Consider the following 26,693-nt stretch of genomic DNA (forward strand, 5'->3'; position numbering starts at 1 on the left):
TTGAAGAAATTTACTACACATTTGCATAATATGTTTTGAAATACGACTTCTATTTATTTATATTTTATTCCCATCATGTAGTGACTACAATTGTTTCAAGTTCCTACCTCAGGGATTTGCAAAACTGTGATCTACTACCCTATAGTGTCTGAAAAGTAACAGTTGCCTGCATTTAAAAAATAAACCTAATTGAGGATGGAGAGATGGCTCCTCAGTTAAGAGTTCCTGCCGCTACCCTAGAGAACCCAAACTTAGTCCCAACGAATATATACCAGGCAGCCCACAGAGGTCTATAACCCCAGTCTTAGGAGATAGGATGTTCTCTTCTGGCCTACATGGGCACCTGCATTCATTTGAGCAAACACATACAGACCAATGCACATGCTTAGTTTTAAAATAAAACACTAAAATTCTTTTTTGTCTTTTGTTTTTCGAGACAGAGTTTCTCTGTATAGCCCTGGCTGCCCTGGAACTCATTCTGTAGTCCAGGCTGACCTCGAACTAAAAAACCTACCTGCCCTCTGCCTCCCAAGTGATAGGATTAAAGGTGTGTGCCACCATTACCTGGCTAAAACACTTTTTTAAAGTTTTCAAAAAACACTGATTACCAGGTTAAATTCATGTGCTGATTTCTGTAACATTTTTGTCCTATCCCGGCTACATAAGTTCCTTAACCTAGTGTAGTCTGGAAATGACTGGCTAGAAGCAATGACAGGCAGAGTGGGTACAGACTAGAACCAGTCCAAATGCTGGCCAGCAACAGCATAAAAAGGCTGTGGCCTCAGCAATGGAATGCAGCACAGTAACAGGAAATGAACAAGCTACTTACAGGTGCGAGCATGTGCTCCTAACAGGCCAGGGAAAAGGGATCAACAGAAACAATTAACTGCTGAACAACCTTGTCTATACAGAGCAAGATAGTCCTGGATCTTAAAAGTTGGAAAGCTGCTTTCTCTGGAAAGGGCAAAGGTCAAAAAGAGGCGCTGCTCAAGGCAGTTATTTAGACTTCTTCCTCCGCAGGGTAGTCATATGTGTCCCTACATCCTTAGGGACTGTATACCTTACAACTTACATTTTTAAAATTACAGTGTGGGAGGCAGTTAGGTTAGTTCAACATTTATTTAATTTGTTCTAACAATTAATTTTTTTAGTGAACATATCAAAGATCTTAAGAATATAAAAAAAAGTTCAAGGAAAGCCAAAATAAAATGAATTTTAACACAAAAAAAAGAATAAAATAATAGCAAATTTACAAAACACTTATGCTTTAAGCTTTTATAGCATTTCAAAATTGGGGTGGGTCTCTAAGCAAATCAGTCAAAGGTTTCGATTTTCAAGAATGTAAAAATGTTGACCTTGGAAAGCATGCTAAAGTTTGCACACATCTGAGGGCTGAGGATGTAGGGGAGCTGCAGGGGGCTTGCCAGCTTTCCCAAGGCCCCAGCTCTAACCTACACCGCAGAAAACAGACTTCATCAATTATTACGTGACCTCCAACGTTAAATCACTGTAAATATCCTAGTTCAGCACTGAATTTGGCTGTAAAAGGCATAGGAGAATGTAACCAAATATCTTTAACTGTATCTCAAAAATAAAGCTGAAGGGGTGGTGAGATGGCTCAAGTGGTTAGGAACACTGGCTTCTCTTCCAGAGGACCTGGGTTCAATTCCTACCCATAGGGGTGCTGAGTTCAGTTCAGTACCCACATGGCAGCTCACAACTATCTGTAACACCATTTCCAAAGAACCCATGACCCCAGAGACACATGGGGTACACAAACACATCTATGGTCAAACACTCATACACATATAAATACATAAACCTAAAACAGAAATTTTTAATAAAATTGGGTACCAATTTCAAAAAAGTTCTTAGAGAGAAAAGCAAGGTTGGAAGGCAAGTTTTGTTTTATTTTATTTTTTAGTAGACTGCATTCATAACTAATCTCAAATCCAGCATTGTCTCCTCTAAACTACTCCTGTTCATCTGTCTGTCCATCTGAAATATGGCAGGCAAGAATGAAAGGGCAAGCATGGAGGTTGTTTTGGCTTATATTCTTACAGACAATATACGGGAAAAATACCATTTAAATGATTTTTTAAATAAATAGATTTATTTACTTTATGCATGAGTGATCTATCTGCATGTACACCTGCATACCAGCAGAGGACATCAGATCCCAATACAGATGGTTGTGAGCCACCATGTGGTTGCTGGGAATTGAGCTCAGGATCACTGGACGAGCAGACATTGCTCTTAACTACTAAGTCATCTCTCGAGTCCCTGATTTTAAATTAACCATGCTGACTATAAATTCTAATTCTTGCATATTTCTTTAGCATATTAACAGGCAATTTCCCCAGCTGCCATCTGTGTATACTTCATAACTCTGAAATGCTTGCCACACACTCGAGTGCCTTTGTTTCTCTCCTTTAAGAAGATTTTTGCTTTGTTTTTTCTTTTTTCAAGAACCAAGGGCACACTTCTGAGGGAAAATCTTTAAGTACTAAAAGTAATCTTGTGTTCTAATAAAGGTATTAAAGACTCATACTATACCTTGGACCGAACGCCTTCCTCTAGAACAATAAAGCCTTTGGAAGGAGACAGGTCCTTCGATTCAGTTGAAGAGTTGACTTCTGTCACAACAAACTGAACTGCCACTGTTCCAAACAGACCTTGAGCTGGTTCCCGAACAATGACTAACACTGCTACACTCTCCTGCACGTAGAGAGATGTCGGTTCCCTGAGGAAGATGTGCCCGCTGTTGTTAAAGGACAGAACTCCAGGGCCATCGTCATTGGCAAGGACAGTAATCAAAGCTGTTAAAACAAGAACATCCAAGCAGCAACTGAAGAATGAATGTTACAAATCCTAACGATATGCTCACATCTGACCTTGTAACCTGTATTAACTTAGCTCTCACCACTATCCCCACCTTGTATTAGATTATACACAGGTACTCTATAGAAGTTACAAAGCTGGAAGGGAACAGAACTGTGGTGCAAGCCAGGAAGTCAGCTTCAAGATCTTTGTGATTCTTACAATCATCTATGTATTCATTTATTTGTGGAGAGAGCCCATGTCACAGTGTGTGTATATGTGGAAGTCAGAGGACAACTTGTGGAAACCCATCATGTAAATCCCAGGGAACTAACTCAGATCATCAGGCAAACACCTTTACCTGCTGAGCCACCTTGCCAGCCCAGACATATAGACTTAAGCATCGTCACATCTTTATGTATCAGCTGTCATTGATGGAAAATATACCATTGAAAATATACCATTGAAAGGATTTTTTGGTGTTGTTGTTTTTCAAGACAGGGTTTCTCTGTGCAGCCCTGGCTGTCCTGGCACTCACTTTGTAGACCAGGCTGGCCTCAAACTCAGAAATCCTCCTGCCTCTGCCTCCCGAGTGCTGGGATTAAAGGCATGCGCCACCACATCCGGCGCATTGAAAGGATCTTGTTCAAAATAGTTGTTCAATTGACACAGAAATTGATGTGAAAATATAAGAAAATGAACACAGAATGTTGATTGTGGTGACCTTGTCTCCCCTTTGATGCACTCTTATGTCCCTCTAAGTAGTTCACATTTGAACAATAGAGTCTCTCTCCTTCTCTCTCTCCCTTCCTTCCTCCCTTCTTCCCTTTCTTTCTCTCTCCTTCCCCCCACCTCTCTGAATTATATCAACCAATGCCTGAGACAGTATGCAAGCCTGTGAGGAACTCGTTACAACAATGACTACTGTGGGAATGCACGGCGCTCTTAGCTTATATTAAAAAGCAAGCCAATCAAAGCCACTGAGAGCAAGGTCATAACCACCATTCTTCCTGACTTCTTCATGACAGTCACAAGTGTCAGCTCTACGCTAACATAAATCCTGTCCTGCCTACCCCCAGTGTGCTTTAGTCATGGCGTTTAACTCAGAAGCAAAAACCAAACTAGGACAGATAGATAAAAATAAACTTTATATTGGAAATCAGGAGCCAATAAAGGTACATCTTTAAAATTTAGGGCAGTAGCTTTACATTTTAGAATAAAATAAATTTACATTCTTTTCTCACATATTATCAATAAATAATTTCCTCCTATGTTAAAATAACCACACATAAATCAAAAATACACAAATTTCAGAAAAATACAGTAAAAATATGTTGTTTGGGAGAAAAGCAAATAGAATTTTAAAAATAAAAATAATACTGATATTTTTTAAAACAGTATATAATAAAAGATAACATAATTAATTTAAAACATAGGAACAAGCTCAGAAGATTACTTCTAAAATGTCCAATCACTGAGCCTATCTGCTCATCCTGGCTCTAGAGCAGCCGTCGCATGTTCCCAGGCAGCGCCAGCCTCATCGCTGAGATGTGATGGTAGAGGTCAGGGTGAATGAATTTTGCATTCAGGGTGTCTGGTCAATAGGACTGCCTCAAAATCTAGCAAAGTGTATACCAATGCCATTAATGACCTCATCATTGACCTCAATCGCATGGTCTGCATGTTCCAGGATGATTACACCAAACTAAGTTCCACAGTCAAGGCTGAGTACTGGAAAGTTTCGTCACTTAAGACCATCTCTTATCAAATAGGGTGATACTGTACTGATTATGTAGTGGAATCTATTAGTATCTTTACCACCATGGAGATGTCTGGGGCATGCTTGGACACTGGAGCCAAAGCATCATCTCGGCCCTCTGCTTACTGTGCATGTTTGTGGATGGTACTCAGGAAAACTGCAGTATCATGGTGGCTGGGAGGATTCTCAGAATACCATCCCAGCTTCCACTAGGATGTAGGCAAGGTTATCCCTGAGCTGAATGGGACATTCACTGGAATGACTTTCCCTGGTCCTACCCTCAGTGTGTATGTTGTGAATATAGAGAAAGCTGCCTGATACAAGGACATCAATGAAGTGACTTTAGAGATGCCACAGGGTCTCCACTGGTCATCCTGGGCTACACTGAGAATCAGGTTGTCTCCTATAACCTTAACAGAGACACTTGGTCCTCTACCCTTGATGATGGTAGATTTGCCCCTCAATGAACACTCTGCAAGCTCACTTACAGCTAAGACAATGAGTTTGGATCCACTATATGATGGTAGACCCCATGATCAATATAGCCTTGTGGTGGTTTATATATGCTTGGCTAAGGGAGTAGCACTCTTAGGAGGTGTGGCCTTATTGAAGTAGGTGTGACCTTGTTGGAGGCATTGTGTCACTGAGGGGGTGGGCTTTGGGATCATTCTCATAGCTGCCTGAGGACAGTCTGTTCCTGGCTTCCTGTGGAAGAAGATGTAGATAGAACTCTGACCTCCTCTCATACCATGACAGCCTGGACCCTGCCATGCTCCTGCCTTGATGAGTATAGACCGAATCTCTGAACCTGTAAGCCAGCCCCAACTAAATGTTGACCAAAAGCCGGGCGGTAGTGGCGCACACCTTTAATTCCAGCACTTGGGAGGCAGAGGCAGGTGGATTTCTGAGTTCAAGGCCAGCCTGGTCTACAGAGTGAGTTCCAGGACAGCCAGTGCTACACAAAGAAACCTTGTCTCAAAAAAAAAAAAAAAGAATAAATGTTGACCAAGAGTTGCCTTGGTCAATGTGCCTCTTGACAGCAGTAAAACCCTAACTAAGACAAGTCTCCAAGGAGTCTGGAGCCCTGGACCATCCACACCAACAAGAACAAGGAAGGAAGAAAGAGGCCTTCAGCAACTGGGAAGTTTCAGCCTCAATTTAGCTGCAACACACTGAATATCTCCCCTCAGAGTATCCATCCCAGATCCCCAAGGAGTGGAGGATTTTAAAACCCCTACATTCTCACATACCATCAATGAAGTTCACTGTACTTCCCCAAAGGAATTGAAACTCTGCATTCCATCAGGATCATATACAATAATACTAATCTACAGTAATATAATCTACAAAAACAAAGGAGGAGGAAGGAAAACAAGAAAGAGACTTGGTGTTGGGAGGGGACATGTTGAAGGAGGTGGGTCCAAGGAGAGTTGGAAGGGTGAATTGTGGATGGATATAATCATATTTCATTACAGATGTGTATGACATTTTCAAATAATGAAAACTTATAACAAGCTCTAGAAGTAAATGTGTTTTCTTATTCAGAATCCGGTACATCCATGAGGCTCTCTCTGGCATTATTGCTGTCATTGTGAAGCAGACATTATAATACCTAGCCCACAGTGAAACTGCACTGTTAGAAACAATGTCAAACCATGTCAAGTAGAGAATTAAAGTTCTTGCAATATATCTGAGGCAGAGTACTCCGACTCTTGGCGCAGACTTCATAGCACTGACCCAGCGCTAGAAGTATCTCCATCATTTTTGTCATTGATAGCACAAAACCACATCAGAAAGCTAATTCTGACAGAGAGACATTTATACATTGAATAAAACCTCAATAATTGAGAACATCACACACACACACACAGAGGCTGGACTCCTTCCCTCTGACATGAGAACTTATAAATGCTGAGATTAGGGGACTTCGCATACGAGGCTACCCTAGTGAACCCGGATGGAAAAAAAGGAGACTGTGAAAGGAAAGATAACTACCTATGGTATTTTTCCCCAGCTCTAGTCCAGGAGAAGGATTTGTTAATAGCAACTGAAATCTTTCGTCTCCTTCTGGCATGTCATCGTCCAGAATCATGACGTCCACATGCTTAAACCTTTCTCCATCAGTGAAGTGAAGAATCTGGTCAAAAAAAAAAAAAAGATAAATGAAAAGTTCAAATACGTCAATTCACTGCGAGTGTTCATCAGACATTCAGAAAGCACAGGTGACAATGGCGAGAATATGCTATTCTAGTGGCTGGAGAGGCTCAGCAGTTAGCTCACATTTGCTGCTCTTTCAGAGGACCCCACGTGGGCTCCCACAACCTTTGTCTTGCTTCTTGTAATCTCCTGAAGCTGCAGGGAATGCTAACTTTTACATGCTCTCTCTTTGTTAAAACTTAAACTGAAAGTATTTCAAGTAAGCTACTGAGAGGAAGAAAGCAAACATTTGGTTACATAATAAATGGGATGAAGACATGAAAATTTTAAAAAGTATTTCAAGGGCTTCAGATATGTCCGTAAATTGAGTACATTTTTTTTTTCCAGAAGCACAGGAAACATTCTGGGAGAGTCTAATAATTAACACATTTAAACATTATCTAGCATTCTTCAGAATTAAATACTTCGAAAAATAGTAAATTTGGGGTGAAATATAGAATAGAATTAAAACTTAATTCAACCACCTGTCGCAGCAGAAAAAATTATATAAAATAGAAATCTTCCTCCTGTTCTCCCTATGAAGTATCTTACACAGTAGTTATTGAGATTAATTTTCCAGAAAATACCTACATCACTCTGATTCTCAACGAACAGTGGTTGCAAAGAGCCATCAGAGGTGATTTCCCTACCTGTGGAGTGCACATGTAATCCAGCCCCGCCTGAGCCTCTAGGTTCTGGGCATACATAAACAATGACACCTGGCCAAGGGCTGCTCTGCTCCTCTGCGCTACCAGTGTTACAACGCCGTCGGTTTCATTCACTTCAAATCTGGAGTGACAGAATAGACTTGGTTTTCTCTCATAACTTCTGTATGGTAATTGTGAAGAATGTGAAACGAAGGAAGGAACGTATACATCTTGGGCTTACCTGTTACGCTGCCATTCAATCATGCCTTGGGCACCGTCATTGGCATCTATGACAATCTGTGCCGTCAGGCCTTCTGAATCTGACAAAACAGAGATAGACTGAATATAATGTAATATAAAATTCATTAAACTATATTGAAAGCTACTGTCTGCCAAGGAATTTGAAGACTGTGTTATATAAATTTTCATGTGTAGGTATTACACACAGTGAAAATACGTTTAAGAAAATAAAAACAATACTGGTAACATTAGAAGAGAAATATTTTTTATTACCAAGAGTTATTGGTGTATAACTACTCAACTAAGAACAGTGTGACAATATGTTACAGATATTATAGCTTCACTTTGAATAAATTAAACAATATTTACATCTCTGTTCTATTTCAGGGTGGGAGAAAATGGTATTGTTGGGGAAACAGGAAGGACAAGAAAAAGAAACAAAGTGGAAAGAGAAACACACATGGAAAAAGTGACCCAGATGGGAGTGTTAAAACTGACTACAGAATGGGTTTGATAAAGCAGAAAGAAATAGAGTGGTCTGATCCAGATGCATTTATGTCAGTATGCTACAATTTAGCTGCTCTTCTGGACTGAAACATTACTTCTCTTCCTGGTGTGCGTGTGCATGTGTGTGTGTGTTTCAATACTTTATTCTTTAGTTAAGGACAATTATCATAGCTATTTAGTGAGGAAAAGAATAAGAAAGCCAATTCTCTTTAGATTGAAGTGAATAACACCATTCAGGAGACAGTATAAAATCAGGATTTGTACCCAACAGACTACAGGCTTCTGGCCAGACAGTCTAGAAATCACAGTACACTACTAAAACACTGTATGGACCCCACAGGTCTTATTTTTGAATATCTGTGTGTGTGTGTGTGAGTGTGTGTGTGTGTGTGTGTGTGTGTGTGTGTGTGTGTGTGTGTGTGTGTATGTGTGTGTATTCATACAATAACAATTAATGAAAAAAGAAGCTATGAATTTGAAGGAGAGAAGGATATAGATATGGCAGGGTTTGGAGAGAGAAAAGGGGAGAAATGTTTTAACTAAGTTACAATCTCAAAAATAAACAAAAAATACTTTTGAAATAGTAGTGAAATCATAGGTTATTAAAATTAAACTTTTAGGTTATTTTAAAAAAAGAATCCAGCTCTTTCATGTTCTGGTTGAAATTCAGGGCATATTCCTAAGCTTCTCATGGTTCGCACTGTCTCGTATGTATAGTGGAGGAATGTAAGAAATGACAGAACTAATACATACAACAATTCAAGGTAGAGGACCAGGGCAGAAAGAGCTCCATTGGAACTGGCACTCCACGGACTAACTCCCTCCATCCTACAGACCCCTCCATCCTGCAGACAATGGACTAACTCCCTCCATCCTGCAGACAATGGACTAACACCCCTCCATGCCGCAGCCCTGCAGCCCAGGGACAGAGCAGCAGGACTGGTTGGTCTCCATGCTTCTCACTCCAACCTGGCATGCCTCACACACTCTCCATCAATACTTAGACTTTATCTATTGAAGGGTCTAATTAAGTTTCTACCAAGTTATGTTTTACCTTTCAGTCTGTAATGAATTAAGTTTTCTAAAAGCATGAAAAGAAAAAGATCAAAGGTCAGAATAGAAGCAAGCACTGAATTCACAAAATAAATATTAAACTTAAAAGAAAACTGTTGACTTATGAAGATAGCTAGTTACATTTTAAAAGAAAATGAAGGAAAAATACATTTGAAAAAAGTAATACCACCTTGCAGGTTGCATATCTGGCAGTAACATAGTTGTAAAATTTAAAAAGCACCAGAGTAATTATTGCCTTACACTGCTTACAATGACAGTCTCTAACTAGAACAAGTCTAAATGCTCATCACATCCTCACACATGGCTGAAATTAGCAAACAAAACAAGGGGCGGTGTTACGTTCCCATAACAAGTCACTCTGATTAAAACAATGAAGTCCTCTGACTCTCACAGTTAGTCAAAAGGTTCATAAAGGAGAGCCCCATACCTAGTCTGGGAGGAGATGAAGTCAGAGGAGCCATAATGAGATCAACATGAGTTAAATTCACCAAGAAATATTCTTTTAGCTCTGGTATATCATCCTGCAAAAATTAAAATCATTAAAAAGGGCTTTAATTATGCTTAAAGGAATTATTCCTCATAAAATGTTCTTTAAGTTATATTACAAATGCATATACGCAAACAGTAAAAACACAGTGGAAAACATAAGCAAGGACTAAAATTATTTAAATTAGGAAATAGATTTATAACAGTGTCAAACTTATATGTGGAATTTATTAGGTGAGCACTATGAAAGCACCTCAAAATTGTAACATTTTAAGGACAGTTTATAAGTAAACCAACTATATAAGTATATGAATCTAATTATTTCAAATATAACATATGCAAAAAATGCTCAATTTCCCTAATACCTACTGTTCGGAAAAGGGAACAAACAGGAAGGCTAAGAACAACCCGTGGGAGTTTAAGGTGAGCCATTTATAGCCCAAAACCTCAACTCTACCATGTTTCTTTTGGAGAAATAGTGACCACAAGGGCATGGTTTGCTGGTAATAATTGACAATAGTGTATGAGGAATATCCAGGTTCAAAAAAATCCTTTGAACATGGTAGTAACTATCATTAATCAGTAGTTCCACAATTAACACTGCAAACAAAGAAGGCGCCCTAACACAGAGCGGTAAAATCTGGGTTAGGAGTGACTACAGGTTGTGAATACTTACAAAGTTTACACATAGTGTGTGTGTGTGTGTGTGTGTGTGTGTGTGTGTGTGTGTGTAGTATGTGCATATGTGCGTGTGTATATGTATGTATATAAGCCTAAAGTCTCAGTACACACATACCAACATGCTTTTCACCTTACCTGAGACATGTTTCTAAGTCAGACAAGAGGAAGTTTAAAACTGTATTGTGTACTCTCTATACAGGAAAGAGTATCTGGGCAAAGATGAACAACAACCCTCCCTTCTCACAGCCCACAGTGGCTTGCTTTTGCATGTCAGGCCTGCTGTGTTCTAATCTAGCACTGCTCAGAGGACAAGCCTTGAAAACAACAAAACAGAAAAAGCAGTGCATAGAAAACCCACGCTTACAAAAGTAGTCTTGGGGGGTGGGGGGAGCATACATTGTACTCTCAAAGCTCACTTAACTAGAAAGTAAGGCTGTGTGCCTGTGTTGTGTGTATGTGTCTGTAGTGTTATGTATGTGTGTGTCGTGTATGTGTATGTGTGTATGGGTATGCAGTATAGTGTATATATTTGTGTGTGTTTGTTTGTATGTAGTGTCATGTATGTGTGTATAATATAGTGGATTGTGAGTGTGTGTGTGTGCCTGTATTTGTGTGTGTGTGTGTGTGTGTGTGCCTGTGATGAGTATATGTGTCTGTAGTGACATGTATATGTGTGTAGAATAGTATAGGTATGTGTATATGTGTGTAATATAGTGCATGTGTGTTTATGTGTACGTGTGTGTGTGTAGTGTACTTTATTTACTAGTGTGTAATTCATAACCTTAACAGATCAGGCATTTGTTGTGTAGACATTTTGTCAGGTCCTGTTACACACTGACATGATAGCATCTTTTGTTATTGAATCTGGGGTTCTCATGTTGCAATGGTTCACAATGCAGTAGAAATAACAACCTCACAGGGCATATAGCTTAAATATTTAATAATTTTGTAAAGCTGAGAAGCATCTGAATAAAAGCCATAAAATTGAACCAGCAAATGCCAAATATCAGAAATGTATTTCAAATATATAGTCATTCGCACCACTTCTATATGCCCCAGTCTTTACACTTTCTGGTCACAGTATTCTTTCCAGGGCCTCCCATAAGTGTATTTACATAGTGGGACCATAAACTCCCCAAACAAAACATTTCATGGTGCAAAAACTCATTTAAGGTGCAATGTCAATCACTGCTGGTTATATTAAGTTGGATCAAAACTTTGTTTTCTACTATCAGCCCTTAGAGAGTTTCCAGTCCCTAATTTAACTAATCTCACCCACAAAGACCATGATCTACATGAGCCTGTGGGTCTGGTGAATCCTTGGGCATTAAAATGGAATTAAAATGAACCTCTTAGGCCAGAGCGACTTTCTAGAAAACTGTCCTAAGGAAATTATCTCTCACTCAATGTTTTATAATAAAAACACAACAGCAGGCTGGCAGATCTAAACACAAATCGAAACTCCTAGGTGGTTAGAAGTTAAAGAAAAAAATAATCAGGGGAAGTCATAACCTGATCTAATGCCACCAGCAGAGGAGACAAACCAAACAGACTCTTAAAATCTCTAAACATCATAGAGTTTTCAAGTTTTGAAGAAAGTTTACAAATATTAAAGATAATAGTATTTAGTACAGAGACAAGCAAAAAGTATATAATCTTAGTCACCATGAAAACTGCTACTTTTAAATGCAAAGTTGTTAGAAATCTCTAAGTACATTTTACAGTTTATGTTATACATAAATTAGTCTTATCAACTTCTGCTCTCTGTGTGATCATGTGGGTTGAATATAAGATCGTGGAATAACATAAGCGTTTACCTCGAGGACAGTGATACTGATAGCTGCTGTTGTTTCCCCTTCCTCCAAAACCAGAGAGCCCACCACAGGGATGAAGTCAGACTCTGGCTCTGCTAGGTTGCCTTCTGTGTTGTTTTTCAGACTTACTATTCCAGGAACAGTAGCATACGTGACATTGATGGCTCCTAGAAGAATTCATATTTTTAAAGAACCATGATTAGTCACACCTTTAACACTGTGAAGTCTTTCCTTTTGTTTTCAGTCCCATTAGTGGTCCTGATGCTGCTGCAACCTTTCTCATGGACCAGCACGGTGATGTCCACACCGTGAAGACACAGATGCCTGCCTCTGGACTTGCAGTTTGGCTCTGGGACTTGTTTCAGTACAGAGTGAAAGTGGCGATGTAGTACTTTTAAGCCTATGCTCAGAGGGCCCGGTATAGAAAACCCACATTCGCTGAGCCTAGCCTAGAGACCCCATCACAGCCTACTACTGCTCTGAGACTCAATGGCTGTTTGGTATACAGTCTTTCTGTGAAAACAGATAATTCCTTTAACTTTAAAAAAAAAAACAAAGAAGTTACAAAGTACTGTGCTAAACACCATCCTCCTTTGAGGATTTATATTACCAATGGTTTCATATACACAAACAGATTTTCAAAATTAAAAACAGAATTTTAAAGGTCCTTGCCTAGAAGCCCCATTCAGTACTTACTCCAGGGAAACACAAACCTAGAGATCCGAACTCTCTGTTGACGAAGAGCTGAATTGTTACATTAGCCTCCTGGAGCACAACAAATCTTGAGGAGAGAGCAAAGTTTAAAACACCGTGTGGCTCATCGCTTGCTTCCACTGTCAGTACAGCTGCATATCCCTGGGCATCAAGTAGAGCAACTCCTGCTGGCGACACTCCTAAAATTCAGGGAGCACATCAGGAACCCAGGGCGTCTCTTCAGCAGCTTCAAAATTCTTAAAGCACTTAACATATTGACGGAGCACATGAGAACCAGTCAGCCCTCCTGCCACTCCCAGAAATGCTCAGGCTGACAAGCCGTCTACATCCCACTCTCCCTCCACACAGCAGCACATGGATTCTTCTAACATGGATGGTATTAACACTACTGACTATATTGGCTGTGTGAATTATAGAATTAATAGGAAATAACTACCCAAGCAATTTGTTCAAAAATGACCGAATTTATCTGTAAACAGTAGTTGGTTCAAAATCTAAATTGGTTTTCTAACAGAAAAACAAACTCAAAATTTTTATGTTTGTAAATGTGTGGGTTTTTTTTTTCAGCAAATGACTATCTAATATGTCAAGCACATGTCACCCAGCGCATTAGGCTATGGCAGGAAGAACATGAGTTTGAAGATAACTCAGGCTACATGTACAATGAAGTTGAGGCCAGCCTGGCTACATAGCAGGACCTTGTCTCAGAAAATTTACCTCTGTATAAAAGTGGCAAAACATTTTAAGTCTTTCTTTAGTATTTGTTTGTGTATGAGTGTGGCTGGTTTCGTGTGTGTGTGTGTGTGTGTGTGTGTGTGTGTGTGTGTGTGTGTGTGTGTGTGTGTGTTGTGATGGTGCCCATGTGAACATCCATGAGTGTAAATCCCCTCCTTCTTCCCTCTTTGTGACACACTTTTTTGTTGCTTGCACTCTCGCTGCCAGACCAGCTGGCTCCACCTCCCACGCTGCAGCAGGATGCTTGGACTTACAGATATGTGCAAGCATGTGCAGCTTTGGAAACTGGGTATCTGCGCTAGAGTCTTCAGTCTCACAGCAGGCGCGCTACCTGCCGAGCCATCCCCCCAGCCCTGTGGAGCAGAGCTTCTACAGATACACTCTGTAGAGTACTCTTCCACAGCCCATAAAGACCAGTGTTCATATGCCAGCCTAGGAGCGTTTTCAATCTGATATTTCTGTGGGGCGTTTAATATTTAAAGCAGCACATTATCAAAGAAAGAATCGCACTTTGTAGTTCTGGATGGGCTGGCACTTACAATGTGAACCCAACCTCACAATGCTCCTGCCTCAACCTTCTGAGCATGGAAATCACAGATGTACAGCACTATGCTGGCTGCAAAGTAACTCTCTTTTAGTTAGCATATACCTACTTCTTAGACACAGTGATAGGAACTAGCTCATTTCATTTCTTTCCTGTCTGAAATGAAAATACCAAAGAAAAGTTCAAAAGGAAATTCTAAATTACCTTGGGTCTTGACATCATACAGAACAACCTGGTATACTTCTTTCTCCTCAGGAATATTGTCATCCAACAAATGTACAAATATTGTTTTATTCAATGTACCCTATGACAGAGAGAAATAGCATACTTGTATTGTTACTGCACATAACCCATACCCTGCTTTCATTTCATTTACTTATAGTGTGCAGTAAAACATAGCTTCATTTGAATCAACATTGTCTTAGAGATTAATTAACAGAAACCATTGACATTGAGGTTTAAAGTACTAACTCGACATTTTGACTGCTGAGTCAATCAGCTTAAATCTTAGCCAGTGACTGGTGTATATGAGAAAGCAGTAACACAAAGATATCTCTGTACGAGTGATGAAAGAGAAAAATGAGAAGAGAGGACAGGGTTCTCTAATGGCATAGGGTTCCAGTTATTATATGCTCAACCTAGTACAGGAAATGACAGCCACTGCGCTTCGGCTCTATATCAAAGCAGGAGAAGTGAAGACAAAGGTTAAATATATCAAAGGAAGAGCCTAAGCCAGGAAGGTGTAAAGTGAGAACACAGATAATCAATACAATGTAGTGGCGTTCATTCTCTACCCTGTCTTCCTCGAGATGCTGCATTGTACAGAAAAGCTTTTCTTCGTGGTGTTACCTCAGAGAAGAAGAGTTGGCCCGTAAAGTTAGCAAAATTGACTTCTAGATTTTGTCCAACAACTTTCCAGTTGACAGTGACATTTCCTCGACCTGGGGGTGTTCTTACCACATGGAACTGCAACATTTCTCCTGCAAGGGAGAGAATACAATTAACAAGCACTTAACGGGGGTGAACTTCATGTTCAAAGTTAGCAAAACCCAAACTCAAGCATGCCTCTGTTCCGGGTCCTTTTCCAAGAACATAACAGAACACTTTGTTATGTTGTGAATTTTTCAGCATGTGAATACACATGCTTGCCATTCATTAGTACAGAGGTCCTACTTCCAAAACCTTGCTGTGAGTAGACCTTCAGAATTACAAGATGCGTTACAAAAGACTCTCATGGGGGCGAAGCAGCAGGAAAAGTGGGAAGGAAACATGTCAACACGCCAAAGCATGCACCAGACCACACACAGGGGTTCTGTAATGTCAGCCACAGTCAAAACTATAGGGACACAGCGAACTCCTTCATTTCCCCAAAAGACACAAACTCCTTATACGGGGAGGCAATGTGATTTTACCCAATGTGTGCATAATAATGCTTACAGATACCTGAAAATCACATTTGTTTAGGTTGCAACTTACATATACCACCATGGAACTGTTTTATAAAACGAGATACAAGGAAAGGTGTCAAACCTGTCCATCGGCTTCTACCTGTAACTTTCCCATGGTTACGTAAGCATCCCCTAATAACTGCATAGTTATTTTCATATCTTGACTCTTAACAACATGTAACATTTCATAAAAATGAAGAAGATTATCAGAGTCATTCCTTTCACATTGTTAAAAGAGAGAAGGAAGGAACTTGGAGCTATGCTGGTGGCTTCATGGCTTCCTAACTCTTTACTCAAATTGCTAATTCTGCATAATGATAAACACAAGTTATAATACACTATGAACAACCTCATTAGAGTTATGAAGACATGGCAAGCAGTATTTTTTAAAAGCATTCAGAACACATCATTATTTGCAGTTTGTAGCACAAAAAAAGAAGCTGAAATCCACAAGTACACATTCATGTAAGATGCCATTTTAAAATAGTTTTGTGTATATTAGTTGTCTTTCAACACTTTTCAAACAAGAGTAAAATAAAATATAAACACCATGTTCTAATATCCTTTTCAAACTAGTGCATTTCTAAACTTCTAAACATAACTGACCTAAACAAGGATTTCTTTCTTTCTTTTTTTTTTTTTTTTGTTTTGTTTACTTTTGGTAATGCTGGGAAACACCCCACCCCACCCCCACCATGCAGGCCTTATACATGCTAGGAGAATGCTCAGACAATGGGCTACAGCTTCAGACCTCAAATTAGTACTTTTAATAGAAATATTTTTAATTAAAAAGCTATAACTCAATTCATTTAAAGACAACTTAAAATTATGAGGGAAACAAAATAGCATCTTAATGCTAAGTCTAAACACAAAAATTGAGTAAAATGAATTATTTGGAGACAGTGTAGGAACTATCAGAAGTTAAAAACACCAGAAATATTTTTAAAAACACATTAAGTATTTAATACAAATGTATTTAGTCATAATTACTTTCTAGACTATGCCTTTGATTGTTTTCTTGTTTAACACATGGGGATGGCTGATCATGAAGAGAGTACTTCAAAGAATGAAGAGTAGCTTCGAGTACACACTCAGACATCATCACCTGTAGATCATTGCATGTGTTTACATTTGCATAATCCACAGGAACAAAAACAAACACGAACTCCTAGAGCCCCTCTTGTATGCCGCACACAGTGCTTCTTACAGAGCACATCTGTACTGAAGGCAAGGGAAGATTGTTGCAGTTATCAACACACTTCACGGGCAGTGTCAGGGACTGACAAGGTTTCAAAATCACAAAAGCTAACACTAATTCAAAACTACTGGTTATTTAATGAAGTACACAAAACATAAAAAGAGCACAAATGGAAAAAAAACAAAGGCCAGGTTCATGACTGTCCGTGCTGAAGGAGATCCTGTACGCATAATAAAAGCCTGAGATTGTAAATTTGTATACAAAGACTTGGGGAAAAGACACCATTCTGTAATAAAGATAAAATAAAATGTACAGAAGAGGAAGAGAGTAAAAGAAAAATTCCTTGAGCCTGCCTCATGTGAGATACTCAGCTTCTAACACTACTCTGTAACTTTCTACCGTAGAAATTACTTGTCTGCAGAAATACAACTTAAAGATGGCCATTCGATGCCCATACACAAGTAAAAGGCACTTCTTCCCCATATAGTCTCACAAGTCTTCGGAGCATTTATCCTGTCAGGAGCAAGAACAGCATGAATACTTTTCTAAGCTATAATGAAACCTATGAACGTGCTTCTGCCTCTTTCAGGAAGTAGCCCAAGAGCCATTGAAATTGCCCCCTAGGAAATGCACAGCAAATTCCCGAGGCAACCTTCACAAGGCTGCACTCAAAAAACAGACACAAGAGAAGGAAAACCAGACCTAGGCCTTTGCCTTCCCAGTCTGCAAAGGACTGGAGGGAAGCCTGAGAGAGAACATGGTCTGATTTTCAAACATAAACATTTGCTGGGGTCAGAAACCACCTTTCGTATCTTGGTGAGGCATGGCTCCACCTGCCCCTCACCCACCAGGGTCTGTGCATCACTGGAAAAATCATCTGATATGAAGTCCACAAGCCAACTGAAAGTGGGGGACACATGCTGAGGGTGATTGCATGTTTATTTTGAAAATCATTTTAAAAACAAAGTTGAAGACAATCTGTGGTGGGGTACAGAATATTCTCATTAAATAAATATGTTGAGTACATGAACTAGAGGAACCCTGCTTTCCCTACTGTAACTCCAGAAATGAATCCTAGATCCGGAAGTTTCTTACCATTCCGAAAGGAAAGATGATTGTGAGAACTACACATCATTCTCATAAATCTATAGTTACAACCCAAGCTTGCTTCTCCCCCCCACCCCCAAGAAATCCATTGGATCTCCAAACTGTGCTGTTTATTTTATTTTATTTTATTTTATTTTATTTTATTTTATTTTATTTTGTGACTGTTGTTCTTGCCGATTGTTATTTAATGATAAGATCCTTGAAATTCAGTGGGATTATGGTGGTCTTTCCTCTTCAAGCATAGCAATTCCCAGTGCTCAAACATGCTCAACTGTCTGATCTGCAAAGGCAGAGCTTAGAAATCCTCTGTGTGTTCTGCTGACTTTCCTAGATCCATCTCCTCTTCTCTTCTCCCAGTGTCATCTGAGGGATCACACGGTGTGCTCCGTAGAGTGTGTTTGTTCCTTCAGCATCTGCTCTGACTTGGTGGCTGGCCATGGAACAAGTCACTGGATATCAGTCTACACGAACGCTTAATTCCTAAGAGCCTTCCTTAAGTCTGTGAGACCATACTCAGAATGTGGGTTTTCTGATTGACTTTAATTGCTAATTCATTTAATTTAATTATTAGTTCCTCTTCTTTGTATTTGTTGATGACATGTGACTGTCAGAAACTAAAACAATCAAAATATCTTTTCAGGTGAAATTCATTCATCCCCAGAAGGTCCCAGTAGCCAGGGTGTACCCTTCCTCAAAGACGCTAGTGCCCCTTCAGGGCTCCTCCACACACTATTCCCATCACTACTTAAGCACCCACAGAATTACTGATAGGACATAAATGTTTTAAAATTGAAAACCGGTAAGTGGATGTTGGGTGTCTATACACGCTTTAACACATATTTTAATTCAATCTCTAAGAATTTCATACATTGTATTCTGGTTGTATTTGCTCCTCTCCTCTATTTCCTCCCAGGCCCACCCCCATCGTAGCTCACTCACCTTTGTATCTTCTTTAAAAAAATAATAATAATCTAGCAGAGCATGGAAGCACATGGCTATAATCCCAGAACTCAAGAGGCTGAAGCAGGTGAATCTCTATGAGTGTGTAGCCAGCCTGGTCTACAGAGTGAGTTCTAAGATAGCCAATGCAACATAGCAAACTCAGAGAGAGAGAGAGAGAGAGAGAGAGAGAGAGAGAGAGAGAGAGAGAGAGAGAAGAGAGAGAGATTGAGACCAACAGACAGAAAGCTATGAAGTCCAGTCAGTGATGGCTATACACTGAGTGTGTGACCATTCAATAAAGTGTGGTCCACCTACCAGGGAACACAACCATAAAGAAGACTGATTCATCTTCTTGGAGCAGGGGTGGGACTCACGCCCACCTCTCCTTCTCCTGATGGCATTTTAGCTGACATGTGGAGGAGTCCTTGTGGAGGGCTTGCAGCTGTCACAACCAGTGTGGGTTCACACATGCCAGGACACACTTCTGTTCAGTTTTCTACAGCCTCAGACTCTTAGAATCTTTCTATTCACTGTGCCATGGTGATGCCTGAGCCTTAAGGAAAGGAGTGCTATACAGATGCCCCATTTAAGGCTGAGCATCCAGAAATCTCTTACTCCGCATGCCTTGACCAGCCGTGGCTGTCTGTATTAATCACAGTCCACTGCAAACAGCAACTTCTCTGAAGAAGGTTGAGATATGGACTCATCTATGGGTATAGCAACACATCACTGGGAGCTCATTTAGTACTGAGTGCACTGAGCAGAGTAATAGTACGTGCCACCCTAAGAGCAATGACCTACGTAGCCACAGTTTCTTTGTCCTGATGTTGGGACCAGATATGGGACCATTATCACAGAAAGGTTGAAACTATCATAAACTTTCCCATCTTCTTGTCACAGACCAACAGCAGAAACTTTAGGCAGAACTTGGGTTAACTTGGTACCCACACTGAGTGGCTACGTTACTTAGTCATTTTAGACACTTGCTTCTGCCCCTATCTCTCCCTTCATCTATTTGTGTGTGGGGTTTTTTTGTGGTTTTTTTTGTTTGTTTGTTTTGCTCCTGGGTCTCTTCTGCCCTTTCTCCTGTCACAAAATCTTTCTTTCCAGCACCTTAGCCTGCTGCTTTTTTTTTCCCTCTCAGTCCAAGACATCCACGAAAATCCAACTTACATTGCTAACTAGAGGTAGAGCAAGGTTCTCTTTCCGAGTTCCTTTTTTCAAATAAGCAGCACTACTTAGATTTATTAATCCTACATTTAAATCACTTCAAATGTTCACTTCAAATGTTTACAGTATCCTCCACTGTCAGGTTCAGATTTATTAATCCTACATTTAAATCACTTCAAATGTTCACTTCAAATGTTTACAGTATCCTCCACTGTCAGGTTCTACAGAGGACACAGGCTTTGGATTGCAGTACTGTGGAGGTGAAGGTCCATTGTTGACATCAAGTGCCATCTCTTTATTTCAGAGTGTGTGATATCCTACACTAGACAACACACGGAGCTGCTGCTAACATACAGAAATGATGGGAGTGGAACCAGCATACAGGTGACATTGTCAACATTATTAAGGAGTCCTGTGATGGTGTTTTAATTTACACTACAAATAGCTTTTGACAGCGATTTGTCTTTACAGAAGGCTTATGACAATTTATCAGTTACTTTTGTTCATTATTGGACTGACAAGACACAAATCTAAACCATTAACAAAAGCAATGAGTGTCAGCGAAGGGCTCGCACGTTTAGATAAGTTCAGCAAACTTGCAAGTTGAAAGGATGCAGTAAGGAGACAGAAGGTGCACACTGACTACCGTGCGGTAAGTTCCCGGCACAGACACTCACAAGATCCTTGGCCCTATCATGTCCTTTAACCTGTGTGTGAGCTTTGTGCTCTCCTCTGAAGAGATCCACATATATGAGCCGTATCATTTTCATCTCTTACGTCCTTAGCATAGAATTATTTTAAATACAGGCTTCAAATTATGTGGTGAAGGACATTCTGTAATGTTTTATTGATTTCAAAACAGTTTTTCTTTTTCATTGTTATATTTGAATCAAACAAAACAGCCTTTTGCTGAGAAAGAATGCCAGGAAATTGTAGTGTTTAAAATAAACACTGTATCAGGCCTTCTAACATGGCACACTATTCATAAAACACAGTAAACTACAAAGCTGAGGGCAAAATAGTCACCAATTATGAATATTTTCACTTATGTCTAATATTTTGCTGTGCAATAACAAATTACGCATACTACACTTGGCAAGAACTGTACTAAACACTTGGAATTCACAGCTCACTTCCTGAAGACCTCTGATATATGGACTGTGTTGTGATTTAGCAGAGAAACCCAAGCCTTCCCACATGGAGGCACCCAGCACCCCCAGAAGTGGGAATCGTATCTGTGAGGTAGGTCACAGTATCTGTGAGGCTCATACATCTAGTTAAGCAGTGCCTACCAGTGGTCCTCTGCTAAACAGAGTGCTATGCAGATCAAAAACACAGCTCAGCAAGAAAAGGAAGAAAAATACAGATGTTTCAGAACATGAGACAAAGAATCGCATCTGTGCATATAAGAAAGACTGTGTTCAATAACAAACGCGACCCACCTTCGTGGCCTATGACAGATCTGGAAGCTGTCTGAAAGCTGACAATTCCTGCCACATTGTCGTTTGCCAAGATGTTGACTGTCACGGTGTCTGAGCTGGGCAGGATTCTGCTTCCGCCCTCTGTGGCCACCAGACGGACAAGGATGCTTTCATTGTCCTCTGGCTCAGAATCATCCAAAATGGTTAAAATGGCCATCTTTTTGGTTTCACCTAGAACATGTTAAGAGAATTAAAAGTTAAATCAGTGAAATACCAACCTGAAAGTCTAAAGGTAACCTTTAATTTTAAAAGGTAAGTAAAAATGTGTTAATTATAACAGTTTAGTGCTGTGGGCAGCAGTGTCAGCACCGCATCAAACTGTGTGCATGTTACTTGTTTTCTTAAATTCAAGGCGCTATAAAAATCTCAGTGTGGTCAAACTATGGAGAAGACATTGAATAGTAGAAAGTCAGTGAGGACAACTATTTCCAAGACTCAAGGTTTACTCCCTGGTCTTTGTCAAAAACAATACTCGACCTAGGAAGGGCTCTGAAGTCATGTTCACAAGTAGTTCCCATAGGGCAAATGGAATCTCATTCCTATTGCCATTTCTGTGAGTAGCGTTGGCCATCCCTACGCCTTCCTCACACGCCACTGGCACATGTGGAACAGTGATCAGATGGCACAGAGGGACAGCACGTTCTAGCTGAGACAGCAGCATGGGAACGGTTGGTTTGGGGAAGATGATTGAAGAGGCAGCATCATAGTTTCCAGAAGTGTTGCATGAAAAAAGAGAGAGAGAGAGAGAGAGACAATAGAGGACCACAGTGAGTGAAGAGGGGCAATATCTGACACAGTGCTCCTTTAGTCAAGAGAGTGCCCTCCCTCGGCAGTTCACCTGAGGGAGACCCTATGTAGTTCCCATCCATGCTCTAAAAGGGAGATGGAAGAGGAGGGACCACAAAGCATTGTGATAAGTACTTCAGGGCCAAGACTGCCTCAAGACAGTGTGGTTATCTTTTCTCCCCCTTATGGTTCTAGGCATTGAACCAGGAACCTTGATTCGAAACTGCGTATTATCTAATAATCTAAGTTAGCTAGAAAATAAAGTCCATTTTGTGTGAAGCTAAAGTTCTAATTCAATATAATAATGTATATAATGAAGTTGCTTTACATGATATGGTCCTTTATATTTATCTAGGCCATGATAAATTTATCTATAACATTTATCTCTTGTTTTTATAACTTTAATTGCTGCCCCCCCCCCATCTTGTTACACTATTGTTACTTTCAAACAGGGGAAAATGTCACCACTCCCCAGCCACCTCCTTCCATCACCCACTCAGGATTCAGCCTCTTTCCTACTCCCTATGTGCAGAAATGATTTCCAGCATTTTATTCTTTTTCATTTTATTTTTTGAGACAGTCTATCTAATGGAGCCAGCATTGCCTCAAACTCAACATATAGCTGAAGACAGTGAACTCCTGCCCTGTAGGTCTATCAGCTGAGTGCTAGGATTAGACACAAATATTTCCACCTTGGTTTCCATGGTGCTAGGGATTATATCCAGGGATTTGTGAATGCTAGACAAGCAAAGGACTGACAAAACTGCCTATCCAGCTAGCTTTAAGACACTTAAATTTTATATTCTCAAACACAGTGTTTACTAGACATTCTTAAAGTCTGTTACATATATAGTTTCTAGTTTCAAAAAGTATGGGCATTAAAATATAAACAAAGACAATGAATTGCTCTGGGGCATAGAATTGTTAATAATTAAAAACTTTTATCCAGTGTATATTCTGAGATTCTTATAAATAAGTGTAACTTTTTCAATCTGGAGTAAAAAAAAAAAATTAACTATGGGTTTTTCTAATTGTTCAATTCAGCATTTAAAAAATACCCCAACTAAAATTACCTTTCTTATACCAAGTTAAGCTATGAGCTTCTCCAATTTTAAATATCATATCCAACTAGTGCTAAGATTGAGTATGAGATGACAGTCTTCATTAGACTCTCTTGGCTGTGTTCATACATCACTCATGAAAAGTTCCGTGGCACTCTTCTACATGTTTAAGAATATTGCCACAGTAAGTTAATCTATAGCGAAGATCACTTTAAAATAAATACAACTGTCAAACTTCAGGCTAGTTTTACTTAAAATTTTCACTGACATTCTACCCTACTTTATCTAGTACATTTGAAAATGTTATATTCTCAGGTAACATTGCTCCTTCAACAAGTTTGTTTGTGAGTCCATAGCTCATTCCTGTAACTTTCCTTATAAAATAAGAACCTGTCTTGTGATTGCTTCTGACATATGAATGCCATAGTCATCATGCATAAAGGCATAAAATTTAGATGTTCCCTAAATGTCTAAAAAAACTAAAGACATACATATACAGGTCATGTAAGCCTGTTACTATAACCGACTATTGTTTGCAAAACTACATTGTATCTCTATACAAATAAGAATATGCAGGTAGATAACGTATTTATGAACATCACCATGATATTGACTCTAATACCTTTATCAAGAAATGCTGAAATCCATCTATAGCATGACTCACCTTCTGCAAAAGTAAGAATGTCTCCAGCACCCATAAAATCTAAACCTTCAGTAGCCGTTCCACCAACAACGCGCCATTCGACCATGACCTGCCCCAGGCTGCCTCCTGTCCTGTAGATAACCAGTTCCACAGAAGTTTGTGGCTGTTCCTGCACTTCCACACATAAGCCATCTTCCGAGGTATTGGGACTAACACTGTAGATAATGAATACTCCAAAGGCATCGCCATTCAGTCCTATGACCACAGCGGAAGTATTCGGATGTCCTATGGTTGGCTGGTTTTTAAAACTGTCTGAGATGTTCATAAGGTGAACTTCAAGGAGAGAAATTAGGAAACTTTCATCCATCTCGGGAGCATCGTCAGGAAGTACAGAAACAGTGAGATTTGCAAACTCATCACCTTCCAGTATCACGGCCCACTGTCTTGTCACAGGCTCGTAGTCACTACCAGCAACTGCCTGGCCACTGAAAAGAGAGGCCACCCTAGTCATGTTCTTCTTGTAGGTTTGGAAGTCAGAGCTGTTCACAGTTCCGCTGACCCACGACGTCATCCAGAAGCACCGAGGGCCCTCGGCACCACTGACAACTGAAAACGCTGAGCAGGCACGTTCTTTGAGACACAAAGTGGCACAGGTATACTGTGTCTCCTCCACTGCAGACACGTTCACCCAAGTTCTCCAGAGTGGGTCGGGCACCCCTTGAGTCGGTGATTCATAGTAGGATAACACATCTTCACCTTCCTCAACTGCACGAGCCACTACATCAATATCAGAAGTACCATAGCACAACAGCAGGCGACCAAAGTGTCCTCCGCTGAAATGTGTGGGCAGTGGGAAAGCGGTTAAGCACTCAGACTGATGTGGGAACTGCACACACACAGAGAACAATGCTGATTGATTGTGGTTTTGAGAAGTGTTTTCTTAGTAATATTTTAAACACTAGTACTAATACAACCTTATTTCTTAATTATGTTTGTCTTTCAACACTTTATTTTCTGGTGTCAACTATACTGCCTAGTTTTCAACCAGATAAGGCTCACTTGTACTCATGCTCTCGAAATACATTGCAAGTTAGGCAAGTTGTATCCATCTCAGAGTTCCCAAACCTAATTACAAAACTTTAACTATTAGATTTCACAACAAACAAACAAACAAACAAACAAACAAAAAACCAATGACAGCAAAAAGAATACATTTAGAGAAATGTAACTATTTTGCTACAGGTCCCTCAAACCTCTCTGTTCTGTTTCTGAAGGAGGCCAGTGAACAATATTCCCTACAAAAGAAATGCAAGAAAATCATAACCTAAAAGTCCACCCTTCAGACATCTGAGTTTAAAAGCAAGCTGTATTCAAGCTCTAATTAGGACATATTACACAGGAAACCAATAGATTTTGGTAACTAGAAAGCACAATGGTGTAAAAGGCCATCTTGATTTCACTAACTGTGATTGTCTTTCTGGCAATACATAATCCAGCTAACGTATTATACCAAGCTATGGAGTAAGTTACAACAGTTGACAACATATGACTCTACATTGTTTAGTTAGAATAGGATCCCTCCCCAACCCGAGCTTCTACAGATGCAGCAACCATCACACGTACCTTCTCCTGACAGTTATGTTAGCATAGGAACTTCTCTCTAGAGGCTCTTGGACACGAAAAACGGACTGAACAAAGGCTACTGAACCGTAAGGGTTATCATTGGCAGGAATAACAATATTTGCCACTCGATCTAACCCAATTGTACCTCCGCCAGAGGCAGCAGCTAGTTGCACCTGGACAACCTAAAAACAGAGTGAAAACTTCCTTAACAGCATCCCAGTTCTGAGATGAATGACGCAGGAAAATATCAAACACATCCACATAATAATAAATTATTATGAAATGCAGGTGAGCCCAAAGGAACTGCCCAGGACACTCAGAAGTTAACGTATAACAAAATAATACATGAGGAACTTTTAATAGAAGAGCACAGTAATGCATAAGAAACACAAGATGTTCAAATCGCTTAGTATCTACTTAGTCGTGAGAATCAGTTTTTTAAATTTAAGTCTTATTTTTAATTAAAATTTTTAATTTAAATAAGTTAATATTTAATAATTAAATATTAAAATTTAGGTAATTTAAAATTAAAGTAAGTAAATTTTTAAATTTAAATTAAAGACATAAATTTATGTATATCATTGTAATAATATGACTTTCATAGCCAAAGCTTTTCTTATTTAGGAGAAATATTACGTATCCACTTAGGTGGTAAGTGAAACTTTTCTGGGTTTCCCCCATACCATCTTAACTTTTAATTCTCAAGAAAACTTTAAAGAATCAGTGTATAATGTTATTTACGTTTAGAAAGAAGAAAATATATTACATGTACTAGTGCATGGTTAATATTTTTAAAATGAATAATGGCATAATTAGCAATAAAAATAAATGTTATGAACTTCATATGCACTTAAATAAAATTGTTATAAAAGGAATATGAGATCTAAACAATAATACCTAAATTTTATAAAATAAAATTATTCATAGTAATTTTAATGATTAGCCAACTTATTCTTATTTTCCACATTTCGTTTTCATTACAAGAAACACCAGGAAAATGGACCTAGTGTGTTGGTT

At 39.5% G+C, this 26,693-nt stretch overlaps 1 protein-coding gene across 12 annotated transcripts in view; it reads right to left on the reverse strand.

Annotated features, from left to right (window-relative positions):
- Nucleotides 1-26,693, reverse strand: part of Adgrv1 (adhesion G protein-coupled receptor V1) — a 538,324-nt gene that overhangs the window by 401,361 nt on the left and 110,270 nt on the right. For all 12 annotated transcript variants that reach the window (XR_001780748.2, XM_017315364.1, XM_017315363.1 and 9 more), the window contains 12 exons: nt 25,677-25,858; nt 24,075-24,886; nt 21,525-21,734; nt 15,067-15,197; nt 14,422-14,521; nt 12,938-13,117; nt 12,228-12,391; nt 9,671-9,764; nt 7,664-7,742; nt 7,426-7,564; nt 6,575-6,716; nt 2,557-2,819 (listed from right to left, as the gene is read on the reverse strand). Coding sequence is in view for 11 of the 12 variants with exons in the window: in XM_017315364.1 (XP_017170853.1) it covers nt 2,557-2,819; nt 6,575-6,716; nt 7,426-7,564; nt 7,664-7,742; nt 9,671-9,764; nt 12,228-12,391; nt 12,938-13,117; nt 14,422-14,521; nt 15,067-15,197; nt 21,525-21,734; nt 24,075-24,886; nt 25,677-25,858 (2,496 nt within the window). In the remaining variant the exon portion in view is untranslated. The remainder of the gene's footprint in view (nt 1-2,556; nt 2,820-6,574; nt 6,717-7,425; nt 7,565-7,663; nt 7,743-9,670; nt 9,765-12,227; nt 12,392-12,937; nt 13,118-14,421; nt 14,522-15,066; nt 15,198-21,524; nt 21,735-24,074; nt 24,887-25,676; nt 25,859-26,693) is intronic.

Source organism: Mus musculus, chromosome 13 (assembly GCF_000001635.26).
Source record: "Mus musculus strain C57BL/6J chromosome 13, GRCm38.p6 C57BL/6J".
NCBI classification, from domain to species: Eukaryota; Metazoa; Chordata; class Mammalia; order Rodentia; family Muridae; genus Mus; species Mus musculus.